General features: G+C 55.7%; 2 protein-coding genes across 7 annotated transcripts; both read left to right on the top strand.

Moving 5' to 3' along the window:
* Window positions 1–239: 239 nt before the first annotated feature.
* Window positions 240–15830, top strand: flvcr2b (FLVCR choline and putative heme transporter 2b). 6 transcript variants are annotated; one of them, XM_089022402.1, is made up of 12 exons: window positions 240–849; window positions 943–1167; window positions 1663–1804; window positions 2116–2256; window positions 3419–3486; window positions 3571–3674; window positions 3925–4035; window positions 4212–4317; window positions 4948–5059; window positions 5832–5887; window positions 13207–13276; window positions 15382–15830. In XM_089022402.1, the coding sequence occupies exons 1-12, from the start codon at window positions 625–627 to the stop codon at window positions 15690–15692; spliced, it is 1671 nt and encodes a 556-aa protein (XP_088878528.1). In that variant the 5' UTR covers window positions 240–624; the 3' UTR covers window positions 15693–15830. The 6 variants fall into 6 exon arrangements, with proteins under 6 accessions (XP_088878528.1, XP_088878527.1, XP_088878529.1 ...); XM_089022403.1 differs by adding an exon at window positions 10711–10858 and having other exon boundaries at window positions 242–1167; window positions 15382–15521; XM_089022401.1 differs by having other exon boundaries at window positions 241–1167.
* On the top strand, window positions 15761–19774 carry LOC148883374 (steroid hormone receptor ERR2-like). Its single transcript, XM_089022729.1, has 7 exons — window positions 15761–15837; window positions 16778–17097; window positions 17281–17397; window positions 17660–17755; window positions 17858–18019; window positions 18127–18396; window positions 18462–19774. Exons 1-7 carry the CDS (start codon window positions 15761–15763, stop codon window positions 18689–18691), a joined length of 1272 nt encoding a protein of 423 aa, XP_088878855.1. The 3' UTR covers window positions 18692–19774.
* Window positions 19775–20115: the final 341 nt, after the last annotated feature.

Raw genomic sequence — 20115 nt, 5'->3', positions numbered from 1 at the left:
TATTTATGAAATACTTTTTGATGTCGACTTCTTTTCAGGACATCCTCGGGTCCGTTTGTGCCACCGCCAAAATAATAATCGTGGAAATAACGTCTTTCCTTGATAAAAAAAAAGTCTTTTTTTGCGCTTTATTGTTTATTTGTTCAAGTCGGCTTTTGGCTTGCTTCCGGTCAAAACGCGCCTCCACCAACCAAAGACCCGGATGTCTTTGCACACGAACCCGTCCGAAATGACTTGACTTTTCCCGACGGGGGCAAAATGTCGCACGCGCTGACCGAGACTCGGCCCACTCGGTCCACTCGTGACTCGACTCGAAGCACGTTGAGGAAGGACGCCGCCGCGGGCGTGGTTTCAAACTTTGGGCTCGTCGGCGTGCGCGCGGACGCTCCGGGAAGGAAGAGCCAAGTGGGAACGGGCCGGCGCGAAACCGACGTCGACAACTTTGAGTCGAGAGACGACAGACGAGAGACGACGACCTCCGTTCACGTCGAGCCGACTTGCGCCCCCCCGCCTCCTCCGCGCCTCCAAAAAGTTTTTGCCGCTGACTTGTTTTCGACACTTCGGCCGGCCTCCATTTTAAGCGTTCAATGAAAACGCGGCTCGGCGCGTTTTAAAGTGCTCGCCATGAGGGACGACGAGTCGGACGGGAAGAAAGCCGGCGGGGAGCCCCCCGAGCCGGAGCCCGGCCGACCGACGAGCGAAGCCGACTCGGCGGAGCGACTTTGCGAGACGCGCTTGTCCAAACGTCGCTGGCTGACGGTGCTCCTCTTCAGCTCCTACTCGCTGTGCAACTCGTACCAGTGGATCCAGTACGGGATCATCAGCAACATCTTCACCAAGTTCTACCAGGTGGACGCCTTCGCCATCGACTGGATGTCCATGATCTACATGCTGACCTACATCCCCTTCATCTTCCCCGTCACGTGGCTGCTGGACAAGAAGGGTCTGCGGGCGGTGGCCCTGGCCGCCGCCGGCCTCAACTGCGCCGGGACCTGGTTCAAGGTGGCCAGCGTCCGGCCGCACCTGTTCGCCGTCACCTTCCTGGGCCAGTTCTGCTGCGCGCTGGCCCAGGTCTTCATCCTGGGCATGCCGTCCAGGATCGCCTCCGTCTGGTTCGGATCCGACGAGGTGTCCACCGCCTGCTCCGTCGGCGTCTTTGGGAACCAGGCGAGCGCCGTTTGGGAACGATTGCTTTTTTTCTTTCTGTTTGATTGTGGTCGGGCGACTCGCCCGTTTGCGGTGTTTGAGTCTCTCTCGCGGCGGCAACGGATGACGTGTCGCCGAGCATCCGTCCGGGCAAACCATAGCTGAAGTCAAAGGAGGAGGAGAAAAAAACGGTATTTTGACCAAGATTCCAATAGTCCTCCCATCACTGAATCGCTCCATTTGAGTGATTGACAGTTGGGATTCGAGTGGTGTTGCGGTTGTCCCCGCCTCCCATTTTCTTGCGAGACATGGCATTTGTTTGGAGAACGAGTTTGGTGCCACACCCGCACTAACTGCCATCTTTGACGGGAGGCCCAAAAGAGAAAAAGAGGCCGCTTACGTGCGACCGACCAGTGGCGGTCCCGTTATACGAGGGAGGGTCTCGCCGACACCGCAAACGGGCGCAAAAAAGTCACTCCTCAATGAAAGTCGGTGATTGTCGCGTTCCCGCCGCAGCTCGGCATCGCCCTGGGCTTCCTGGTGCCCCCCATCCTGGTGCCCAACGTGGACGACGTGGACGAGCTGGCCCGCCACATCGGCGTCATGTTCTACATCACGGCCGGCGTGGCCACTTTCCTCTTCGTCCTGGTGCTCTTGGGTAAGAAAGCAGGAGATGGACGCCAAGAAAACGGGGGGACAAAAGGATGCGAGTGAGCGTTGCTAAAAGATTGTCACGTGCTTACTTGAGGTTATCTGTTCAAACATGCTGGGGAAGCCCCCCCCAATCCCCCCGCGCCGACCTAATCTTCTGTCAGCCCGTCTTTCCTCAACAGTCTCCTCCTGTCTGGCGAAGCGAGTCACTCAAAAGCCAGGAACAACCTTTGCTCCCAGCGATAGCAGAGAGCGTCCTTTTTGTTTGGGGGGGGGGGCACGACGAGGATTGACAGGCAGCGTTTTGTTTGTGTCAAGCGTTCCGGGAGCGTCCCGAGCTGCCCCCGACTCGGGCTCAGGCCACGGCGCGCCGCCTCCCGCCCGAGCAGTATTCCTACACGGCCTCGGTGCTCCGGCTTCTCCGCAACAGGCCTTTCATCCTGCTCATCGTCACCTACGGTAAGCCCCCGCCGCTCCCCCGTCTGGACAATAATTTCATATTTACACCCCCCCCCCCCCCCACCACCCATTTAGTCATGTATCCATTTGCGTCAGTCACGGGTGACTTTTGGCCCCAAATGTTGAGATTGGCATCTGCTCCATCCCCCAAAAAGCAAATAAATGTTAGCAAAACAAAGCAAAGATGGGGGGGGGGGCTTGACTTTTATTGGATTGAACGCTGAGCAGAGACAAGCAAGACAGAAAAAGTTGTTCTCTCTCCCATTTGGCGGCCAAACGGAATGCATTTGTTTGGATTTTTTTGGAACGAGCCGCACCCGAATAGATGGCGCACCCGCTTTTTGATGTCTCGTGAGCAACCCACGTTCGTTCGGGGCATCCCGGCCGGCCGGGCGCACGCCCGCCATGGGATCTTATCTGCCGCACTCGTAAAAAATACACGGCCGCTTGTGAGTCACCTGCAGAGGATGGGAGCACGTCGTTGTTGGGGGCAAGGGGGGGGTCCAAAGTTTGATGACGGGCCGCCAATCATTAACCAGAGAGAGAGAGAGAAGGCTCGCGCAGGCCAACCTTGCTGGCGAACTTTTGACGTTGCCCGTCCGCCCAACCGGCGAAAAGGCACAGACGCCTTTCTTGCAGGGGCTTTTTTTTCATTCCAGTGCCCCCCCCCCCCCCCCCTTTCGGCATGTTGTAATATTTGCAAAATGTGTTTCTTTTTTGATAGACGGACGCAGATGGCGTCCGTTTCCAACTCCAGATTTGTTGACGCGCTGGTTCTTGAGCGCTTTTGACGGTTGTTTGTTTGGAAGCCAACCAGATCAAGACCATCGATGCAAAGATGGTCTTGACGGCCACGCAAAATGGCTCCTGCTTTTTTTTCTGTTTGCAGGCACGAACGACAATGCCTGCAAACAATAATAAAGGCCAATCCAATCCAATGTCCGATCGGAGCAAAATGAGCAGAACAAACAAAATATGTCTTCCGGCTTTTTCACCGTTGGTTTGCCGTTCCGGCGAAAAGCGCCATTTTGTCATTGTCACGCCCGTCTTGGTGTTTTTGGCTTCCCATTCAAATCTGCTTAAGGTCCGCAAGTAGACGTTTTGGGGGGGTTCGGGGAGGCTTTCTCGCCCGCCTAACTCGGATGTGGTTGTTGTGCGACAGGCTTGAACGTGGGCTGCTTCTATGCCGTGGGCACCTTGCTGAACCGCATGATTATGGAACACTACCCGGTACGTCACCTCGCCCTCCCGCCCGCCGCGCCGCCCGAATCAAAGAAAAAGTCACCCGAGCGGCCTCGCCGGCGACTCCTCCAGGGCGAAGAGGTCAACGCGGGCCGCGTCGGGCTGACCATCGTCATCGCCGGCATGGTGGGCTCCCTCATCTGCGGATTGTGGTTGGACCGCAGCAAGACCTACAAGTGAGGCAAAGGGCGAGAGGGCGAGCGGGCGGGTCAGCGGGCGAGCCGGCCCCAAGGCGCCTTTGTTGACGTTTCCTTTGGGACGCCGGCGCGCGCCTCTCGGGCTGTTTATCCAGGTGACGCTTTCACGTTGCGTGACCCCTGACCCGAGAACAACCGTTTCCATGACGAAGGAATCCATTATTTTTTTTCCCCCCTCCGGATTGGCTAAAATCTGGCAATCGAGGTTGTCCCGCGTCTCCTTTTGCAGGCAGACCACCCTGGCCGTGTACTTGATGTCGCTGGTGGGGATGGCCGTGTACGCCGCCACGCTCGGCCTCGGCCACCTCTGGGTCGTCTTCATCGCCGCCGGAGCTCTCGGGTAACGGCCGCCGGCGTTCGCTCAACCCGGAAGGAACTCAAATCGATAGAGAGCCAGCTAGCTAGCTAGCCAATCGATAGCCAACAGACTCCTAGCTCGATAGCCAGCCAGCTAGATACCTCATAGATAGCAAGCAAATGATAATAATGATGAGAGTGCTTTTGCCTGCTTTTCAGGTTCTTCATGACGGGCTACCTGCCGCTGGGCTTCGAGTACGCCGTGGAGCTGACCTATCCCGAGTCGGAGGGGACGTCCTCCGGACTCCTCAACTGCTCCGCGCAGGTAAAGGCCTCCCCGCCCGCACGACACAAAACCAAGCAACAAAAAAGGCCTCAAGTTGTGTTGCTTTGTGCGGATGCTGCTCCAAGTTGGGGCAACTTGATGCGACGGCGGAGCCCCTCAACCATCGCGCGCCATTTGCGTCCTTTTACTTGTAGGACGACACGACACGAGATAAGACTTGATTAGCCTCACGCTGGAGAAATGGACATTTCACCGTAGCAAAGTGATGAAAGGAAAAGAAGAAGTCGAAAAACAAATCCCGGAGCTGCGGCGCCATCTTGAAGTCCAAACAACAACATAAACTCTCCAAATCACGTGACCTCACACAAAAGACACGATCCTAAGCACTTTGCGCACCCTCTTTGTTGCGTGAAGCAGTTGTAGATGAAAGAGGAGAGGATCAAAGCGTCCTTTTCACCAGTGGGTCAGGGACGTCACGGTGAAATGTGCCCTTTCTGCTACAAGCGACATGTTGAAAGCAAACAGGAAGCCGTAGCATCCGTTGACCAAAAGAGACCTTCTGCCATCTCCCGTCCCTCGTAAATCCGCTTCAATTCCAAGCCGCGACTGTTGCGTGCATCCGTTCAGCCGCCGAGCAAAGCGCCATGAGCCATTTTTGCGTCCCTGCAGGTGTTTGGCATCATTTTCACCATCTGCCAGGGCAAACTCATCGACAACTTTGGCACGTTGCCGGGAAACATCTTCCTGTGCGTCTTCCTGCTGGTGGGCACCGTCATGACAGGTAAGACCGGAGCCGCGAGTCGCTCGTGTTGACGTGCTTGGCGCCGTCGGGTGGCGAGGGGGGGGGGGTTGGCATCCAATCAGTCCCTCGGAACTCTGAGTAGGGAAAAAATTGCTAAGACCGTCCGAGAGCCATTTAGATGTTTTTCTTTTCCGCCCGTCAATCAATTTCATGTGCTCATTTTGAAAGCTCTCCCAACAACGAGGACACAACATGGATTGACATTCAATATTTGTCGATTGCTCAGATTTGTTTGAATGCCTTTTTTTTTTGTTTTGGTTCCAAAGGTTGTCCACATTTGGGCTGATGATTTGCGGCGGTCGTTTTGTTGCTTTCTAGGCCAAAGTCGTTCGTCTTTGCGCATCTTCAACTTTTGCAACGGATGAAGAAATGAAGTGCGCACGTTTGAAGGCTACAAATCCTCTCCTCCTCTTGTTCGCCATTTTTTTGGGAGGCTTCGGTCCGGGCAAACGTCTTGTTCATTTCAATCGCGCATCACGCAGCTTGCTAGCGAGCTGCGTCCGCAGCGGCTAAGAAGCATTTGGCTTCCGTTGTTGTGAAGTCGACAAAATGGCGTCCATTTCCGCATCGACACCCGAATGCCGACGCGCGGCCGGATTGTTCGCTTGTCCGCCGTTGATGAAATGAAATGAAATGATGGGAATGGATGGGACGGGATGGGATGGGGGGGAGCGGTGGTCCTGACGCGGTCGCGGCTAAAAGGTTTGTCCCCTTGTGTCATTTGTACGCTCGTGGCCCGAACGACCGGCAGGCTTCATCAAGTCGGACCTGCGGCGGCAGAAAGCCAACGCCTTGGCCCAAGCGCAAGTAAGTGCGTCTTTTTCTCTCCAAACGTCTTGCGGCCGCCGCCGCGTTGGCCCTTTGCACGCTTTGCAACACCCACCGCCATCTTGTTTTTTGAGATGATTGATTGAAAAATGATCCCAATCGCTCTCATCGGGAGTTTTGTCTGCGACGAGCCTTCCGTACTAACCAACTAACAAACCGAGCGCTCTGCGACGCCGCTGGCAGGAAGGGCCAATCGGTCTGTCTGTTTGCCACGTCAGCCTTTTTCCTCTTGACCCGAAAGCTCATTTTGGGTGTTTGCAAATTGGCGCCGGCGGGCACGTTGACCCACTGGCGCTCTGACCTTTGAGGTTTTGGGAGATAGACATAGCTTTGCCATTGGCGCTCATTGCTTGGAAATTTCATTCTGCCTCATTTTGACGGCCGATGCGTCCTGGTGGAAATCATCGTGGAGGCCAATTTTGGACCTGACGAATGAGCGTTGATTGGCCATTTGCCGGGGGGAGCCGACTTTTGATGAGCGGACAGGCGCGGGTGTCGTTCAGCGAGCCTGCCGCCAGCGCTCGCTACCCGTCGTCCTCTTCTCGTCTCCTGTCTCACTTCCTCTTTTCCTCCAATCAAAGCAAGCAAATCCGGCCCGCTAAACAACACCCGCCGGCTTCCCAGACCGACTCATTTCCCCACCGTTCAACTAACACGGCGTCGGCGCGCCACCTAACGGCATTTCGCTGACCTTTTGGTGACCCTTCCGTTGGGATGAGGTTGCCGAGTGACAGGCGGCTGTGATTTTAGGCGGAGGCCACGACGTCGGGACCAGAACACGGCGGCGGCGCCGCCTTACTCTCCGCATCTCAGACCCCGCCTCCAGTCTAAAGCCTTCCGTAAACAAACAAACAAACAAACAAGCACCCCGCCCCCCTGGCCCCTCGCCCCCTGCCCGCCCCCAGAAAAACCAAATCTCTGGGAATCGTAGCGCCCGCCCCGTCCCGCCGCCTGCAGACGTGCCGAGGTAACGATCGCGCGCCAATCGGGCTGCTTCACGGTTGCTTTTTGCCTTTGGACGCACAATCACGCCAATGAACGCAATCCGGCTTTGCCTTCAAGCCGCGGCCATCTGGTGACGCTTTCAACCCCCCCCCCCCCAAACGTCCGTGACATCACGTCCAAGTAAAGCGGCATCGCCCGCTTGCCGCCGACTGTCAAGCGAGCAGACGCCAGTCGATGTGGCAGCAAAACGAGACGCGTGTGAAGGGAAATAAATCAGGACGCGTCCGTGATGGGAGAGAAGAAGAAGAAATGGCACTGAAATTGCCTTCCGATTGTTGTGTTAGCCGTGAAACGACGTCACGTTTGTCATTGCGGAAATGAAGATTGAAAAACATTCCAAACAAGGCGCTTGACAAACGACGTCAGATGACAAAGTCATCAGATCGTGATTCTTCAAATAAAAGACTTTTTCAGATATTTCCCTTTTTGGGGGGGGGGAAATAATAATCTTCAACATTGAATCGTGCATTTTAGTCATTTCTATTTGGCCGTGTGTTGTTCTAACATTTTTGGGGGGAGTGCCCCTTTTTTTTAATGGCACGCTTTGTAGAAATCCTGAGAAATGGCCGCCTTCTGAAGGTGTGTGTTTCCATCTGCAGGGACCATCCGAGCACCCGAAAGGGGGCTTTTCTGCGCACCCGCTCTTCCAAGAAGCCAAGTTTTAAACGCCACGCGTTACTTACATCAAACAGCCGCAAAATTGGCAGGCTTTTATTTTTTGTTTCTCACAGCAATCCGCGTTTAATTTCGATTTTCTCGAACATGACTTCATGGAATCACGTTGGGGTCTTTGTTTTTTGTTTACTTCCATGTATTAAATAGCTCCGACGATTTTACCAGTGTTCGTTTTGAAAGATTTTATAAACGCCAAATACATTTGTGTGTGTGTGTGTGTGTGTGTGTGTGTGTGTGTGTGTGTGTGTGTGTGTGTGTGTGTGTGTGTGTGTGTGTGTGTGTGTGTGTGTGTGTGTGTGTGTGTGTGTGTGTGTGTGTGTGTAGATATGTCGATCTAAAAAGTACTAAAGTTGTAGTTTTTGACGTGAGCGAGCAAACGTATGGATTTCAGACGCGGACTCCATTTTGTTTTCGCAGCTGCCACCCCACACGGACTTGGTAGCGGTGACGTTTTTGGCCACCAGGCGGTGCCATTGCAGCATTCTCAAATGCTGATTTCGAGGCCGTTCTTGTTTTGACTAACGAGGCAAACAAAACACAATTACAAACGTCATTAGAATGCGGACCATTAAAGAGGCCGCCGCCCCCGTGATGAATGTATTGCTTTGTAGTCGTCACGGAAAGACTCGTGACTGCTTAAAAAGACTGACGGAAGGTGAAGAACGTCTACCTGTGAGTATTGTTTGCCTTCAAATAGCCGCAGCACCTCGATGCTAATGACTAGCTTCCGATGACAAGCTAGCGCTGACCTGACTGACTTTCGGTCAAGCCTTTGTGGCGTGAGTTGAAATCCACTTGGCCAAAGTCCTTTCTTTCTTTGACAGAAAACCGAAATAACACATTTTGCAGGAGGAAATAGCCCGTTGCTTCCCATCGCGGCTCGTTGCTGAGCAAAAGAGAGGATTGTGTCAGACTTTACAAGACCACAAGCGCGCCCATCCGGTGGCTTCTCCGTCCACGCGTCCAACTTCGTTCTGAGGGTGCAGGCGGAGGTACGTTGGCTCCAAAATGTGGCCCCTTTGCCAAATCGAGCGGGGCGCCGGCGTCCCCTCAAAGGTATACCACCAGGGACGGAGGGGGGGTCGCCTTCCCTGTTCAAGGTGAGACCCCCTTCCGCTCTCCCCGTAAAGCCCGCCATCAGTCCAGAGGACGTGGCGCCGACAACCGTTGGCCGCCGTTGTTTATTTGCCAGGCCTCGACTGACGGGCGATCGCCGAGAAGGTCAAAGGGGGTCAAGGGGCGCATCAACTAAGTGTGGGGAAGGGCGAGCGAAGCCCTTCAATAGTGACGCAGACGATTCCAACGCTCGCGTAAATTGGCACCGAGGCTCACACCAAAAACGGACCGGGCCGTCCGTCATGTCTGCTGCTTGTCTCTGAGCTTTTATTTGCCACCTTTGCCAAGCAAGCAGGTTTCTCCCGGTGGTTTCACCCGGTGGCTCCCGCATGGCGGCTCCCGTGCTCTCCGCCGGCGTCGTCTCACTTTATTGGACGCTCCAGCCCTCCGGCGACCCGCCGGCAACTTCAAATATTGCTTAGCGTCAGCTTGTGGGGAAAAATAGCCGTCTTGCCACGGCGGCGGCTCCGGGGGAGTCCGCGTTTGAGGCCGCGCCGAGCGTCTGGAAACAGGGGACGCTTGACCTTCTGCCCGCTGCTGGCCGAATGACCCTTGCGGCTCAGGTGGGCGGGCGCCATCAGGATGGCAGAAAAGAAACGCGACAAGTCTCGTTCGCGCTGCTCTCTCTACGGAGAAGGTTGACTGTACGTGCGGACGCCATTTTTGGCGGGCGTGACGCCTCGGGGTCCCAGATGAGCGTCCCCGGCCGGGGCGGTCCGGACCGTCACTGCGTTTCCGAAATTGACGGCGGCAGAAACTGGAATCCGGCAAAGGTGATAAACGAGGTGATGAATGGTGGCGGATGAAAGCGAGAGAAGAGCGCAGCTCGCTCTCGCCGCCAATCATCGCAAGCGGCGACCACCTTTCCATCCGCCGTTGATGGAAAAAGCAAAATGAGACGGAGAGATTTTTGGCGGAAAAAAGCCGCCTGGCGCTCGACAAGGTTGTCTGCGTCGTCTAGCGGCGCGATTGCCGGCACTCCCTGGGGCCGCCGCTTTTTTGCCGCTTGATGTCGCGCAAATGGAAATGTACCCAAACGGGGAAGAGGCGTTCGGGGACTTTGGGGCCCCGAGAAAGACAAATATTTCAACAACAAAGGCTTGACGGGCTTTTCTTCCCTCCCTCCTGCCATAACGACACCTCCACTTGTTTTGACGGCGCGCAAAGCTCCGTCCGCTTCATTTTTGACTGCCGGCCGTTTTGGGGGCGCACGCCCAAAGTTGCCCCCCCCCCTCCCCCTCCTCGCAGTAGTGACATTCATCAAAAGTCCAAGAAGAAGCCGCTTGAGCTGCAGCTGAAATTGCGCATGAGCCCCTTTTGGCCCCAGCTCTTCTTCAAAATCCGCCGCTCGCCAATTGGGGGGCTGAAGGCAGGCAGGTGCCCCCCCCCCCCCCAAAAAAAAAAAAAAAAAAAAAAAAACCATCAAGCAGTTATCTCTTGGGTTTGCTTGAGATTTGAAATGTCCCTCTGGTTGACTTTTCAGCGTCTGAAGCAGGGGTGTCAAACTCCGGTCCTCGAGGGTCGCCGTCCTCCATGTTTTCCAAGCCTCCCTCTTGCAACGCACCCGGGGCTGTGTTGTAACACGTGTGTTGCGACAGGGAGGCTTGGAAAACATGGAGGGCGGCGGCCCTCGAGGACCGGAGTTCGACACCACCTGGACTCTTAACGGTCCCGGAACGGACGCTTTCCTTTGGGGGGCCAAATTGATTGTGGTGTTTGTTGCAATTTGATTTTGACAGCAGACGCGGACGGAGGCCCGGCGGGGGCCTGGCGTTGTCACCTCAAGTGCGTCAAAGGTTGGCGGCGTTGCAACCGAGGCGTCGCTCGAAGCCCCATTTTAGCTTTTTCTTCCAGCGGCGATCAAAAGCATTTTAGATGCAAATGACCTGAATAAGATGAGCCGGCTAGGCTGCCTGCGCCCTGTTAATTATGCTACGCGCTAGTCAATTAACAGCGTTAACGACGGGACACTCGGCGAGCATTAACCCAATTTCCCACGGTACCAGGAGAGCTCGGACGGCGCCAAAGTGTCAACCCGCAGGGGAAGGAAGCCGGGCCGTCCGCATTTGCCATTGGCCGCCGCCGCCCACCCGCCTACCGACGACCAATCGGCGGCGGGCGCGATGGAACGGACTGCAAATGACAACGGCCAAGGTGCGTTAGCGGCAAATGCGGCTTTCCGCTTAACCGCATTCTCCTCGCGCGACGGCCCATTTAGCACTTGTCACTCGGGCTTGGCCGGCAGACTGACAGGTCGGCGCCTGCCCCCCCCCCCCCCCCCCCCCATCGTTACCATGTCGCCTTTTAGCTTGATTGGGATTTGCCGCTTGTTCTCGTTAAAAAACTAATAATCAATAAACATGTCATTTAGCAAGAGCGGGCGGGGGCCGCTAATCAACGATTGTAAATGTGGATGAAATGCACACGACGGGCCTTCGAGAAATGGCCCCCGGGCCATTTGTTGCCGTGGCGATTGATGCTTCAATCTGCATGTTTGGCCGTCAGCTGATTGATGCTCTCGGGGGGGGGGGGGGGGGGGGTCGCGATACGCTTGGATGTGCTTTGAAGGGGTGCTCGGCCTTGGGGGGGGGGGGGGGGGTTGGTCCCGCTCGATTTTGTGAGGGATGGAATTTTTCCGGAAGCGGATGGATGGTTGCCCGGGAGGGGGGGGGGGGGGTCTTTTTAGTTCAACGCCTTGAGCTCCTGGAAATGGCGTGATTGAAATGCACTTCCTGTCATTGCATTTGTTGAAATTTCTTATTTGGGGCGCGTCACAGCGGCCACCCGCCATCAACACAACTATTGATCATAATAATCATCCTTTAATATCTAGTTTTTGATGAAAGCGAGGCACCCCCTTCCACCCCACCCGCCCTTGGATTCAAATGTTTGCCACGTAAGGTGCAAAAGATTGGCATTTCATTTCTCTCCGCCCAGTTTCAATCACGTCGCCGTGCGAGCGAGCGAGCGGCCAAGTGATGACTGCCACTGACGGATTGCCGTCTGGCGCGACGACTGGCGGCCTTTCTGCCGGGTCGTGGGGTCGTCCCCTTTTCCGACGTCTCCCCCGAGTGGCCCACTTTGGACATTTGGAGTTGGCATTTGACCCCAAAAAAGTTGTTTTTCAAGGCAGCGCACCGTGCTAACTAGCTTGCCGTTCGCCTTTTGTCTTTTATCTGTGTTGTCAAGCACAAATTAATTGATTTATTTGCTATCTATTAGCTGTTTAGTTGGCTGGCTAGCTAGCTTTCTATCTATTTGAGTTACTTCTGGGTTGAGTGAAGGCTGGCACGTGTGACTGCCGCTGCTCACCCACTGCAAAACTTATCCTGTAACTATAAAGTGACCTTGAGAGTTTTCAACGGCAATGATAATAAATGACATTTATTATGATTATGATGAACTGAGTGAGCCCTTTTGTACAAGTTAGCCCTCAGTGTGGGGGGGGGGGGGGGTGATCTTGCATGGAGGACGTCAACGGCCGTTTCTCAGGAGGGAAGTTGGTATGAGCTCGCTCGCTCGGTCGACGCGTGTCCGTCGACTTCACAGCCACACTCTCGGGGAATCCCGAGGCCATGATCCCCCCCACCCCCCCAACGCCGCTTTGGGCAATTATTGCCCTTTTTGAACATCACAAAGTGGTGCGCGTGAGCCCCCGCGCTAACTACTCTTGAAAGCGGTCCGAGTGCGCCGTCGCAACCCCTTCGGTGCAGTCGCCTCATCTGAAAGCTTTGCTAGCTCGCGCTGGCGTCGAGGAGGAGGGAGCGAAAAATGGAAGCTGACAAAGAACATCCCTTCAATTAGCCAAAGCAGGAACATTTTACAGGAAGCCGGTGTTTGCATCCCCTGGGCCGCCCCCTCCCCTCCCCCACCTTCACTGCTTTCCTTTTTAGATTCAAATATGACACTTTAAACTAGGTCAGATTGAATCCACGCACGAGCGCTCAGAAGTAAGCGCAGCGATAGCGCTTGGAATCTCTAATTGTTTTCAGAAAATGTGGATTTTCCTCTTCTCCACACAACGCTGTGTTATTATGAAAGTTTTGCCCGTGTGTGTGTGTGTGTGTGTGTGTGTGTCTATTTTTGACTTTGAGAAAGGCAGACAACCCCGAACCTCGGAAAAGTGCCTTGCTTTGCCCGTCTCAGCACGATAATGGGGGGCAGAGCTTTCAGCTGCTGCGCTCCTAAACTCTGGAACTCACTTCCTCGCAACATTCACAACACGGAATCTCTTCCCACCTTCAAATCCCATCTCAAAAGCCACGCATTGAAAATGGCATTGATCTCCCGTTTCTATTTAGAATTGTGTTTTATTGATTATTGTATCTGTTTGTTTGACTGTCAAGTGTCCTTGAGAGCTTTGAAAGGTGCTTGAAATAAAATGTCTTCTTCTTCTTCTGATGTTGTTTTGTGGCGCCAGTGAGTGACTTGCACTTTGTGCCCTTCAACAAACGCATCGCAACAAATTCCTTCGTTTCAAAGTCTTTGTTTTCTTTCTTCAGGTCTTAAAGATTGTCCTCCAGTTTCGGACGACGTTTGACTCTCAGATGAGGACAAAGCGTGGACGCGCAGGTGAGGACGTCCGTCTTTCGGGACTTTTGGACTTGAATGCGCGCGGGCTCTTTTTTGGCGGCGGCGTCGGCGCTTGATGTTTTCCAAGGCGGGCGTCGAGGCGCCATTGCGGCGGCGGCGCGCCCGATTGCCAAGAGCGTTTCTCTTTGCTTTGCTAATTATTAATTAGCCATCTGAGTGCGGACGTGTTGCTTCCTAATTGCATTTGATGGATGAGTGGCAGGCTCTGACACCTCATTAGAGCGGATGAAATGTTGGCGTGCGGCGCGGTGAGCGCTTTTGCCGCCGCCGCGGATGATCTCGCTGATTGAAAAGCGGCGGGCCGTGTCATCCTCATCGCTTGGAATTAGAAGGCAATTTCCAGCTTTCCGCATTGACGGCAAATTGGAAACATGACGCGCATAATGAGGGACAGACAATCGGCCAATTCCTAATTCGTTGGAACGCGCGCGGGACAAACAAATGCACAAATCCACTCTTGCCACTTCCTCTTTTGATCCAAAAAAAACATCAAATACCTGTTTTGAAATGTTCACCGGTGTGTGTGTGTGTGTGTGTGTGTGTGTGTGTGTGTGTGTGTGTGTGTGTGTGTGTGTGTGTGTGTGTGTGTGTGTGTGTGTGTGTGTGTGTATCCCATTTGAATTTTCCTCCAGCAGGATTTTGTTCCTCTGCCTGGCTTCCGCTCGGCATGCCGCTCACCTGTAAAGATGCGCGGCAGAACATTCCCAGCGTCGTCTTTTGTGGGATTTCTTTTGTGCATTCTCAAGAAAAGTTGTCTGGCTTCCCGCGGGCGAACCGGACTTAACCCTCCTGCAACTTTTCTTTGCTCCCCCCGGGGACCAGCGCGCACTCAACTTTGCCGCTTGAGCTCACGGAGAAGCGAGGAGGGCCCCCGAAGGGCCGGCCGGGCTTTGGCGCTCACGCCGGAGCGCCAAAGCCTCCGGCAACGGAACGGGAGGCGAGGCGAGGCGAGGCCGCTTCTTTCCCAGCCGCGCCCGTCTTTGTTTTTGTCCGCCCAACTTTCAAGGCCAAAAGTTGTCGAGGCCGTTGGCCGACTCCGCCGTGCTTTTCCTCTGGAGCCGAAATGTTCCAAGCGAGCGGACGTTGGCTCACGTGACCACGGCCACGCCCTCTTATCGCTCGCGCTTATCACTGCCGATATGCGTCCATGACGCGCTCTTGCGCCTTTTGATTGCGCAGTCACTCAAAAAATGTTTGAATCGGTTCTTGGACTCGAATGGACATTTTTTGTGAAAAATGTCCATTTGAGTCAAATCCTGTTTGTTCATTTTCAATTGAGAAATATCCCGCCCTCGAGGCTTGCGGAGCGCCATCGCTAACGAGCGCGAGGCCGCTTTTGTATTGATTGTTAAGGCCGGGGGGGCTTGATGAGGTGGCTTGGGGGTCGGGGTGGGACTGGCTCCAACGGGAGCAGAAGGCAGCCGTGGCCTCTTTCTTCAGTTTTCATTTTGTCCCCCTTTCCAAGTTTTGGAGTCCGCCTTCCGCTTGCTTCCGTTGGCAAAGGCCAGGCGGCCATCTTGCTATCCGGACCGGACTTTGCGGCCTGACAAGAAAGTTGCCGCTTGAAATGTGTTCCACGCTGTCTTTTTAGAAAGCGTGCTTTCCAACATGCCCCGCCTCCTACTTAAGGTTGCGATCGGTGGGCTGCTTGCAGAGAAGGCAAAGTGCGGCGGGAAACCCTCGTAAACCAGGCGTAAGCTGGCGCTGAGCCCGCAAAGCGCCATAAACACTTTGCTTTCCGTCAGATGTGCTTCTGGTAAACACCTTGCGTGCCCCCCCCCCCCCCCCCTTCAATCTGATCTCTGGTTCTATCCATCCATCCGAGTGAGTGGGTCGCATGTCCACAACAACAAAAGTCCCTTAAAGTAGCTATCCATTAGCTAGCTTGCTAGCTTTCTATCTATTTGAGTTACTTCCGGGTTGCGTGAACGCTGGCCCGTGTGGCTGCCGCTGCTCACCCGCAAAAAAACTGATCATGTGACTGTAAAGTGACCCTGAAATGTATGCTTATTATTAAGTTTGTGTGTTCAGATCTACATTTGTCAAGGCTGAAAATGGTTGTTTGTTTGTTTGTTTGTTTTTAGGATCTGCTGTCTGTTTGCCTGCCGGTCAGTCCATGTCCACGCGGCGTGCTAACTGCCCCCCTCCCGCGGCCCCCCGCTCTGTCATTGGTCGGTCTCCTCCGGCAGCGTCCAATGGCGGCGACGCCATCCGGGACGGAGCACGCCCCTCCGCGCTTAAAGCACCCCCCTGCGTCTGCCATGGAGACCTGCCCTCCCTCTCGTCGTCTCGCCGCATCGCATCCTCCTCGCGCTTGTCGTCTGCCGGGTGGCCTTGGAGGAGTTGGTCGGGGGAGGGGAGGGGGCCGCGAGACCCCGGCAAAGTCCTGACGTGATGCCCACGCGTGGGAGCTGAACCTCAGGCTCGCTCTCTCTGTCTTTTTTTGTTTTTGGCTGTCGCACGATGACGAACGCTTGCCGTGGACTGATGGAGCTTTCCCACGTGCGAGGCGTCCCCCAGCCGCTTTGCTACCATCGCCAGTAAGTGCGCACTCTTTGCCTTTTCCTTTGCCTTCTTTTGAATTTTGAGCAAAGTGCAGAATCCGCCGTCGAAACAACAGGACGAGAAAAACAAGCACAGGGTGGACAAGGGCTTCGCACAAGGCGGCGCTCGGCCCACAAAATAAGAGCAAACCACGATGAAAACAGAAACAAACAAATGCTTGCAAAACTTTGTCAGGCTCACCAACACTCCATTTTTATGCAAGAGCATTCGGGCCAGGTTGAAATATATCTTTTTTTTAGAGATGGGGAGGCTATTCTTCTGAGGAAAAAGTCACAAATTTGCAAGTTTCAAACGTGCAAATTTGCTCCATTTAAAGTTGCACATTTGCTTGAGCAAAAGGAGGACGAGACGAGACGAGTGTGTGTGTGTGTGTGTGTGTGTGTGTGTGTGTGTGTGTGTGTGTGTGTGTGTGTGTGTGTGTGACGACTTTTTTTGTCTGCATTTCTCTTCCGAGCTGTCAAAATGCCGACTTGAGTGAACGATGCAACTTCGAAGGGATTTTCTTCTTTTGTTGTCGTCGTCGTCGGCGACGGCGTTTGAAGGTTCGGCTCGCGGGCGCTCATTGAAATGCAAACTAAGAACGGGAGCCACGAGAGGTTGTGTGGACGGATGGCCGTCTCTGTTTATTTATCAATGACAGCCATCTTGGACTCTGCGGGGAGAGCGGCCGACGTGCGGCCTTGCCGCCCTTTTGTCTTTTTGCTCCAACTTCAACGCCCGCCGCTGCACTTTTCTCCCGTCAAATTTCTTTCTTTTCCTTCTTGTCAAACGACGACGTCAAGAGCGCCAAGAAAAGGTCCCGCGTGTCCTTTCGGAAGGTGTCGACTCAATCTCAACCTCGGTTGTCGTGGCGTCGGCCCGTCCCGCCGGTGGCAGGTTTTCACCTTCTTTTGTTTTTGTCCTTTTGCCGTCCAGCCCGCCGAGCGGGACGTCCCCGCGGGAGCGCCGCTCGTCGTCCGCCCGCGCGTCCTACGTGAAAAGGGAGCCGCCCGGCCCGTCCTCGTCCCCGGCGGACGCCGGTCGCCCGGCCGCCGACTGCGCGCCGGCGTTGGGCTCGCGCGGGGCCGGAGGGGGCGACGGCCGCTCGGCGGACGACGCGTCCGTCGAGCGCGAGGACGCGCCGGGCGCCGCCCCCCGGCGGCCGTGCCTGGTGTGCGGCGACGCGGCCTCGGGCTACCACTACGGCGCGGCCTCCTGCGAGGCCTGCAAGGCCTTCTTCAAGAGGACCGTCCAAGGTGAGTCGCGGCCGGCCGCGGGGGGTTCTTTGATTGCACCCGCGTCGTTCCGGGCGGCCATTTTGCTCCTCCTCGGCAAGGCAAAGCGCTTGAAGTCCGCCGAGCCTTTGAAGAAGCCGGCCGGGAAAGGGCGCCGAAATGCGGCCGTCAATCGCGATCCGTCCGCTTTTCTTTCTCCCGCAGGCAATATGGAGTACAGCTGCCCGGCCGGCGACCGCTGCGAGATCACCAAGCGGAGGCGCAAGTCGTGCCAGGCGTGTCGCTTGGCAAAGTGTCTCCGAGTGGGCATGTTGAAGGAAGGTGAGACCTTGAAACGGACACCCTTTTCCCCTCATTTCCAAACGCTAGCCGGCTAGCTTTAGTCGGACAACATGGAGGTGAAGTTCTTCTTTCCCGGGCCGGCAAATATTTAGAGTCGGGAAATTGGAAGAGCGCCCTCGTCGCCTTGCTTTTGCGTCAAAAAGGAATCGAGACGGCTTGCTCTTTGACGCCGGAAAGAAAAGACGGGAGCTGCCGGAAAGGCCGCCACTCCTGCGGCGGCGCCATCTTGTTTGTTTTGCAGGCGTGCGTTTGGACAGGGTGAGAGGAGGTCGCCAGAAATACAAGCCGAGATTGGACGCGGAAAACGGCGCCTACCCGCCCCCGGCCAAGAAGCCTCGTAAGTTTGCCCTCGCTTGACCTTTTCGGGGCTTCCCGGATCCGATCTGGATTTGGCCGTGTTTTTGCTCCCGCCGCGTGCGCGCGCGCGCTCCGTCCGCAGTGACCAAGATGGTGTCGCATCTGTTGGCGGCGGAGCCCGAGAAAATCTACGCCGCGCCCGACCCCGCCCTGCCCGACGGCGACATCAAGGCCTTGACCACCTTGTGCGACCTGGCCGATCGCGAGCTGGCGGTCATCATCGGTTGGGCCAAACGCATCCCAGGTACGCCGCCACAAGATGGCCGCCGGGCGCTTGACTCGGAGTCGCCTCTTGCCTGGCGATCGGGCCCGTAACCGTGGCCACCGAACAGAGCGCCGTCCCCCCGCCAGGTTTCGCGGGCCTGGCGCTGGCCGACCAGATGAGCCTCCTGCGGAGCGCCTGGATGGAGATCCTGGCGCTGAGCATCGTCTTCCGCTCGCTGGCCGGCGACGGCGAGATCGTCTACGCCGAGGACTACGCGGTGGACGAGGAGCGGGCGCGCGGCTCGGGCCTGCTGGACCTGCACGCGGCCCTGCTGCCCCTCCTGCGCCGCTTCAAGAAGCTGCGCGTGGACAAGGAGGAGTTTGTGGCCCTCAAGGCCGTCGCCTTGGCCAACTCGGGTCAGTCCGCCGCGCTTCTCGAGCGCCTGGGTCGCGCCCGGGTCAAGCCCGTGTCCCTCCGCCAGACTCGGCGCGCGTGGAGAACCCGGAGGCGGTCCAGCGGCTGCGGGATTCCCTCCACGAGGCCCTGCGAGACTCCGCGGAGGACCCGCGGCGGGCCGGCGAGCTGCTGATGACGCTGCCCCTCCTGCGGCAGACGGCCGGCGAGGCGCTGCGCCGCTTTGACGCCGTCAAGATGGAGGGCAAGGTGCCCATGCGCAAACTCTTCCTGGAAATGCTGGAGGCCAGAGCCTGAGCCTCGCTCGCGTCTCGCCCTTGCGCGCAAAATGGACTTTGCGCAAACGAAGGCGGGCGGGGCCGCGCCCTCACTCGCCGTCGGTGGATTTGACCATTTGGACTCCAAATAAGCTCCCCGGACAATTACTTTTATTTATTTATTTTTGCTTTTCCAGGTTCTCGCCTCGGGGATCGGGTGTCGGGCGGGGGGGGAAATGATTGACCGCCAAGGTAGCGATTGGACGCTTGCACAAAAAGGGGGGGGGGGGGCACAGCAACTGGTGTCAGACCACAAACAAAAAAACTCTCCTTTTCTTTTGCTTTGGATTGGATTGGATGTGCCGTTCCTCATCTCGCAGTGGACAAAATTACACTTCGCAGCAGCAAAGTTATAAAAGGAAAGGAAAAAAAGAAGTAGAAAAACAAAATCCAGGAGCTGCTGGAAAGTCAAAAAAACGGAATCAATAATATGACAACACAAAGTCATTCATTCTTCAGCACTTGCTGTACCCTCTTTATGACATGAAGGATGAGGGTCAAAGCGTCTTTGCTTCTTACTTTTGTGTCTCTGCTGGCAGCTCTGCAATAAAAAGGCGTGTGGCGTCGTGAGCACATCTGGAATGTTGTGTCTTGTCTTGTCTGCTTGCTCGCTCGCTTTCTTTTTTGGGACGCCGCCACTTCCAATGTGCATTTTGCTGGACTCCAAAGCAGGACTTCAAGCATTCCTTTGTTGCTGTTGCTCAGGAGGCCCTCGCCCCTCGAGTGCCCAGCGACGTTTTGGCGTCTGCGTGCCGAGGCTGGCTTTCCATCGCTTGTCCCTTTTTCAAACGCCGCTTTCTTCTTTGCCGTGATTTGATTGTCATTCCGCGCGGCGCCGTATATCGGACGCCCTCCCTATTTTGCCCCGCGCGCGCGCGCGCGCGTCCAGCCTCGGGCACCCATCGACGGAGGGGTTCGGATCAAAAACGGGAGTCCCGAGCCCCGGCGTCCTCTCCCAAAGCATTCGAACGGCGAGTCTGCTTTCGGGTTGGGGCTCCTCCTGACAGCATTTCATTTGTCCTTCCACGCGAGACCCGCGCGGTCATTATTATTGTCTCATTCACCGAGAGTGTCTGAAGCCAAAGCACCCCCCCCCCCCGCCCCTCTTTTAACACCACTCGAATGTCATCTGCGAAATATGAACTCACTTGGCCATCCTAAAACACTGCCGACGAACTAATTGGCAGGGGGGAACGTTTCCAGAGTGGCCTCGACCGTTTCTTCGGTCAAGTGGCGACGCTCAAAAATGAAAACGCGTTTCGTCGAAGAAATGGCGGGCGACCAAAAGGTCGAGCTAAAGTCGACGCTTCTGTCTTTACCTCCCGGAAAGGGGTCTTTGAACTTGGGTCGTGGTTGTAACACCGGAGATACGTATTTACTACTCGGTCATTATTTTCGTTTGTC

Source organism: Hippocampus bargibanti, linkage group LG19, assembly GCF_051943395.1.
Source record: "Hippocampus bargibanti isolate YZ-2025 linkage group LG19, ASM5194339v1, whole genome shotgun sequence".
Classification (NCBI taxonomy): domain Eukaryota; kingdom Metazoa; phylum Chordata; class Actinopteri; order Syngnathiformes; family Syngnathidae; genus Hippocampus; species Hippocampus bargibanti.
This window is presented reverse-complemented; position numbering and strand designations above follow the sequence as displayed.

What these genes read in the sequence shown, in the direction of transcription:
- flvcr2b (XM_089022401.1), top strand. Translation starts at nt 625, where the DNA reads ATGAGGGACGACGAGTCGGACGGGAAGAAAGCCGGCGGGGAGCCCCCC. An exon ending in TCCTCAACTGCTCCGCGCAG is followed by an intron (nt 4,318 to 4,947) that starts GTAAAGGCCTCC and finishes GCGTCCCTGCAG; the next exon opens with GTGTTTGGCATCATTTTCAC. An exon ending in GGTGGGCACCGTCATGACAG is followed by an intron (nt 5,060 to 5,831) that starts GTAAGACCGGAG and finishes AACGACCGGCAG; the next exon opens with GCTTCATCAAGTCGGACCTG.
- LOC148883374 (XM_089022729.1), top strand. Translation starts at nt 15,761, where the DNA reads ATGACGAACGCTTGCCGTGGACTGATGGAGCTTTCCCACGTGCGAGGC. An exon ending in GCCCCCGGCCAAGAAGCCTC is followed by an intron (nt 17,756 to 17,857) that starts GTAAGTTTGCCC and finishes CTCCGTCCGCAG; the next exon opens with TGACCAAGATGGTGTCGCAT. An exon ending in TTGGGCCAAACGCATCCCAG is followed by an intron (nt 18,020 to 18,126) that starts GTACGCCGCCAC and finishes TCCCCCCGCCAG; the next exon opens with GTTTCGCGGGCCTGGCGCTG.